This window comes from Lycium ferocissimum, chromosome 11 (assembly GCF_029784015.1).
Source record: "Lycium ferocissimum isolate CSIRO_LF1 chromosome 11, AGI_CSIRO_Lferr_CH_V1, whole genome shotgun sequence".
Classification (NCBI taxonomy): domain Eukaryota; kingdom Viridiplantae; phylum Streptophyta; class Magnoliopsida; order Solanales; family Solanaceae; genus Lycium; species Lycium ferocissimum.
This window is the reverse complement of record NC_081352.1, coordinates 12183535-12189665: the sequence shown is the minus strand read 5'-3', so window position 1 is coordinate 12189665 and position 6131 is coordinate 12183535. Positions and strand designations below refer to the sequence as shown.

Sequence of the window (6131 nt, the reverse complement as noted above, 5' to 3'; positions counted from 1 at the left end):
CTCCAGGAATGTGATATCCAGCCATTGACCTTTTGCTCAAGTGTTGTTAAGCAACTATAATTGCGGCCTTGCTCTGATACCAATTGAAAGTGCAAGAGGGGGGTGAATTATAAAAATTTTGCTTAGCTAGTCGACTGCCTTAAGTCACCAATCGACTGTTAACAGTATAAGTGCAGAAAGTAAATTGCTGAAAGTAAATAACACCGGATGTTTTATAATTGTTCGGATTCAATGTGGATCCTACTCCAATCCCCTTGGGTTTTAAGGGTGATCTCTGCATCTCTTTTAAAAGTAAGTATGTTTGGTAAAATGGTTTGTTTGAATGGAGCTCCTACGTCTACACTGAAACACTCTTAATCTTTTGATACAATACCTCACCAACTATAATGTATCTCTCTTCTCGTTTTTGTTTGCACTATAAAACACTCAGTATTACAATGCTTATGAAAAGTAGAGCAGAGAGCTTTGAGAAGTTGAGACGAAAGTATATTTCTTCTTGTTGATTTGAGCCTCCTTATATGGCCTTGAAAAATCGGTGCTTAGGCTCTTTTTCAGAGATGGCAACCCAAGAGAATTGATACTTAGAGATAGGAATTGATTGATCCTATTTCCCAGAATAAAGATAGAGCTGTTGCGAATTGATTGCTTTCCTCGTAGAGGTGTGTTGCGGCGATCAGCACTTTGACTTGGAATCTTTATTTCCTTGTTGAATACTCGACTTCAGTTTGCCTCGATTGCTTCCTTTGTAGAGATGTGTTGCAGCAATCAGTATCTTGACTTGTAAACGTTATTTCCTTCTTTGATGCTTCCGCAATCTTGACTTCCTTGAATTGAGGATGCTTGGTACTCAACTCCTTAAAGAGATTTGCCCGTTGGTACTGGAAAGAATATTTTCTTTCTTTTCAGTGGTTGATTCCCATGATCTCTTTTCTTTTGTTTCTTACTTGATCCCTATCTTTGAATAGGGTTTGCTTTAGAGTCCTTCGTATTTGTCCAATTACATCTTTCGTCCCTCTTTTCTTTGTGTACCTACAAAATATATAAGTCATCATTAAAATATGCACTAACAACTTTGACATGTCAGAATGAAGTGCTCGTGTGACACACTTTTGCCTAGTTTATGTATCTATCTGGTGACTAGTTAAGTTGAAGTGTTTAACTTACAAATCATGTGAAGTTTAAGGGCTATCTACGTATTTGGCCTTAAATTTATTTAAGTTCTTAATGTCAAGGCCCCTTTTCTTCTCTTTTAAGTGGAGATGGTCTTGATTAACAAGATTCACTTTGCGAAAATCCCTGTTACTTCCCCAAACAAAATTTCTACACGAGCTTTCAATTTTGGAACAATCCGCTTTATGAATGACAGAAGATTGCATGGAATAAAAAGGCACTGCCATAACAATCGAATTGACATAAGCCCTGTAAAAGTGAGAAAATGAGACTTCCAAGCACTTAACCGACTGTTGACTCTATCTACCAAGTAATCAAAATATATGCAACCAGCCCGGGCATGAAGAATGGGTACAACTAAGCAATGACCCAAATTATCAGAATGTTTAAATCCAGATAGTCGTTCAAGATCTAAAATAAGCTCAGGAGTGCAATTCTTGGAAACACAAAGTCATCTTCTCCACAATTGTTTTCTAACCAAACAATACAAAGTCTTGAAATACTCCCGAGATTATTTGTTACTGATCCAAAGAGGCCTCCTCAAACAAGACAAGATCGTCCACAATTAACAAATGAGATGAAGAGGGCTCATGTCTACCCAAAAAATAGGACACCATAGACCATCTGCAACCAGTTTATTAGTACCATGGGATAATCTTTCCATGCAAAGAACGAAAAGGTTAGGTGACAGGGATCATCTTAACTAACTCCTCTTGAAGGCTTAAAGGATTCCATGAATTTGCCATTCCAAATAAAATTTGAATTACTTGCAGTCCATTTTCTAACAATCACATTAATCATGGCATTAGAAACCTAAACTCAAGAAGTGTGTCATAAATAAAGTTCCAACGGAGATGCATAGACTTTTTCCAAATCAACTTCAATCATTATTTTCCCTTATTGCCCTGCTTCCGCGGAATAGATGAACAACTTCCTGAGCAATATTGATATTATCCATAACCTGACCCGAAGAACAAAGCTAGTTTGAGTCCCACTAATCAAAGCAGGGAGACAAACTTGCAATCGACTAGTGTAGACATTTATCAATTTTTAAAGATGACAGACAACAGATTAATAGTTCCAAAATTAGAATAACAGAGGACTATCTTTCTTAGGGAAAATAGTAATGATAGCCTTACTCAATATTTCCGCAAATTCCTTGACGTCTAGTTCCTTTTAAACAAACTTAAGAATAGAGAGTTTAACAATCTCCAATCTAGATTGGAAGAAGGCGTCACAAAAACCATCAACTCCTGCTGCTTCGAACGGTTTCATCTTAAAAAGAGCATTGTGAACTTCAGCAAGCCAAACCTCTTTATTAAACAAAAGCATATTCTCATACAAATTGATGAAGATTTTATAAATCAGTGTAGATCAAGGAAGCTTCTGAACTGATTTTTTGATGGATATAGCGAGAGCCAAAAAAAAATTCAATAAATCATCTTACCCCTCACCAACTTAGTTACCTACTAATCGTTTACAAAAGTATTTACGGATCAGCATAACTGACATTTGATTAAAAAGCATTGCAAGTCTCAGTTTTTCTAATACAAATGAAAAAGACAACAATGCAAAGTGCGTATTGGGAACTAGAAATATGTAACACCAAATATAGAGAAACATCTGTACAGTACCAGTATTACTACAATATTCTAACTATGGGATTGAGTTGCAACTAATTGTTGCTATTTCTACCCTAACCTTCAACAGTATAGGCTTCGAATCCAAGTTAATACACATGTCCTCCATATATTCACTTTCCCTTTTCCTATTTACGAGCCCACCCAAAAAATGCTAAAAGAAAAATAACCTAACTATAGCAACAACTTTTTAGAACAATCACACATTACGTCCCATATTGAAATTACTTGCTCGATAAATATTGAATATATAGAGCCCGAGCCAAGCCTATAATACTCCTTAGTCTTTATTCAGTCAACTTCAATAATTCCAAAGACAATCAAGATCCACTTGTCCAAATGAAGTGATTGGGAAATCATGATCTTGCACTAAACCAAAATCCCCATATTGGAAATTCTCCACACAAGGATGATTATTTTTGCTCATCAAATCATCAGCCAAGCTAGCTTGAGGTTTCTGGTCCTCTATTGGATTGGAGGAGCAGGTCACATGAGAACAAGATGTGGATTCTGTTGTATTTATTTGACTACCATATGATGATATGTCCACTAATGGAGGCAAATTTGAAGACACTGAATTGTCATTGATATCGTTGTTTTTTATTAGCCCAGAAATATGAATCTTTCCTCCTGCACTCTTCTTGAAGATTCTGCAAATCACCCATTCATTCTGCACAACAGAAAAAAGAGCTTTTGTTATGTATACAACAATCAATCAATTACTCCCATTCAATCAACAATCAATTATGTCTCAAATTTTACACTAGTTAAAATTAATTACTCCCTCCATCCCAATTTATGTGGCACTCTTCGAATTTCGAGAGTCAAATGAGTCTTTCTTTAATCACAGTATTTTCATATGCCTTTTAAATATTTTGAATTGTCAATTATTGTGATTTTAAAGTACTTTTTATGTAGTTACAAATGCGTAAACTTTATCTTAAAAAACTTAAAGATTCATATCCAAATTCAATAATTTACGGTCATAATTGAAAAGATTGACTGTCAAAATTTAATCGATGTCACGTAAATAACAATGGGAATCTATACTCATTTTCGCTCTATTGGGGATTTAAAGCTTATTTTATTTTGGCAAAAGGTCCAATTTACCACTCTACTCTAAAAAAATATTGTATTTTATATTTACCATACGTTATACTTTGGGGCTATTCGATTCATACTCTTACCATTAGTAAATTGACATGTATTTCACCTTAGACTAATTTAACAGCGCTCCAACATGGATTGAGTGGATTTCACTATGCTTTGAGAAAATGTTTAAATTTCTCCATCTACTTTTGATTATTATATAAAATTATCCTTTGTTATACTTCAAGTTGAACTTTTTATAATGATCAAGCATAAATATAGGACAATTTGCTATAGCAAAAGTATGAACGACCCTAAAATATAAATTAGATAAAATTAGAGTATTTCATATAGTAAAGAGATATTTTAGACTATTTACCCCTCATTTTTTTTTCCACATAAAACAGGGGATGACCAAAGAATTTCAATTTGTTCTTTTACCTTGGCAGTTTGGGGAAGGTTGTGGACTGAATATTTGCCTTCTAATCTGTATTCATGCATGACCCAATTGGTTTTCTCTCCTCTAGGTGCTCTCCCCTTGTAGAAAACAAGAGTTTTCTTCATACCAATAAGTGTTTTGAACTTGAAGAAAATCTCCTTATCTTTACCAGTTGCCTTCCAGTACCCTGCATCTGTTGCTCTGTTTGTCCTTAACCCTGTTGGGTATTTCCTGTCTCTCACACAGAAGAAGTACCACTCTTTTTCACCCATTTTTGCCTTCCCTACACAGAGAATTAAGGGAAATTCAACCAATCACTTGTAAAAAACAATCTAACAAAGACCAGTGGCGAATTCAGAATTTAGAAACAGTGTTCTTGTTCTTTCTATGCACTTATTTTTATTTCTTTTCACATGTAAATACCCTAGTGACAGACAAATTTTGTGGCTAAACAGCAAAATTTGTCGCTAATTTTATCAATGACAGATTAGCGACAAATCATAAAAAAATTCAGTTAGCTTCTACTTTTCGAGATTCAAACTTTTTAATTTGACCTTTCATTTGGACATAAAATTTTTTGTTTTTTCGAAATAAAATTTATATATTTGGAAACTACGTAAACAATACTATAACTTATAGTTCAAAATATTTAAAAGGCATATGAAAAAATTGTAGTCAAAGAATAATTCATTTGATTCTCGAAATCCGAACATTGTCACATAAATTGAGACGGAGGGAGTATTTAGCAACGGATTAGCGAAGAAGTTCGTAGATAATTCCAGTTTATAAAGTCCAAATTCGACGCTCCGCCTAACAAAGATGGGACAGAGACACAGAGTACTTACATGGCAAATCCCACGGTTCAATCTTGTTCAAATCTACCTCACCAATAGCTTTAGCACAATAGCTACTATCAAGAACTTTAGGGTATAAGTAGTGTGTGATAAGCTCTTCATCAGTTGGGTGAAAACGAAAACCAGGTGGCAATTCCATTTCTTCTTCTTCATTTCCACCAAATTTACACAAGTTTTCCATCTTCTAGCTCCAAATTGTAGTTATCAACCGCTTCAAATATATGTAATAGGAGTACTAAGGAGAACCTTTGATTAAATATGAAAAAAAAAAAAAAAAAGGAAGGCAAAGAAAGTAGTGTAACAATTAGATGATGGAAATAAGGAAGCTAAGATAATATGGAGGCAGTGGAAAGTGGGGCTTAAGGAAGAAGAGAAACAGGAAAGAAAATGTTGTAATAGAGAGATTAATAAAAAGGAGATGTTGAGGAGGAACAGAAGTCCCTAAATAGTGGTTAATTGGTTAATAACAAACGTGGTTCGCAAGGCAACTTTATTTTTTTCAATAATCATTCAGTATCCGATACTATTGAGATCAAAATAACATGATGTCATGCCGAAATTAATATTGTAATCTAGAAGTTTGGAATATCAGACAACAAAGAGAAATATTAAAAGATGTATAACCTTTAATTGGGGCGGATCTAGAGCCCAGTGAGGATAACACCGTCAAGAAAAATTACACTGTCTATATAAAATATTTTTATACTTTTTTTAATATAGATATATAAATTTTGAATACCTTGAACACAAGAGTAGGGGTTGGTTTAGAGGTTTAAGGGGTTCAAAATTCACCTTGAGGTTTCAAGTTTAAACCTCACACACTACTTTTTTATTTTTCGAACCTCCTCAATGAAAATTCTGGATCCGCTACTGATGATTTGGTCAATTGACCTACCAATATATAAAAAAATATAAAAAACTATAAAAAGAGAAATTCCT

At 34.2% G+C, this 6131-nt stretch overlaps 1 protein-coding gene across 1 annotated transcript; it reads right to left on the bottom strand.

Moving 5' to 3' along the window:
* Nucleotides 1-2982: 2982 nt before the first annotated feature.
* Nucleotides 2983-5577, bottom strand: LOC132036681 (NAC domain-containing protein 100-like). Its single transcript, XM_059427060.1, has 3 exons — nt 5184-5577; nt 4341-4621; nt 2983-3480 (listed from the first exon to the last, which is right to left on the bottom strand). The coding sequence occupies exons 1-3, from the start codon at nt 5371-5373 to the stop codon at nt 3112-3114; spliced, it is 840 nt and encodes a 279-aa protein (XP_059283043.1). The 5' UTR covers nt 5374-5577; the 3' UTR covers nt 2983-3111.
* Nucleotides 5578-6131: the final 554 nt, after the last annotated feature.

Excerpts from the sequence above, each read along its gene's own strand:
- LOC132036681 (XM_059427060.1), bottom strand. The coding sequence starts at position 5,373 with ATGGAAAACTTGTGTAAATTTGGTGGAAATGAAGAAGAAGAAATGGAA. Across the intron at positions 4,622-5,183 it reads TGAACCGTGGGATTTGCCAT|GGAAGGCAAAAATGGGTGAA; the intron begins GTAAGTACTCTG and ends TTCTCTGTGTAG. Across the intron at positions 3,481-4,340 it reads ACCTTCCCCAAACTGCCAAG|AATGAATGGGTGATTTGCAG; the intron begins GTAAAAGAACAA and ends TCTGTTGTGCAG.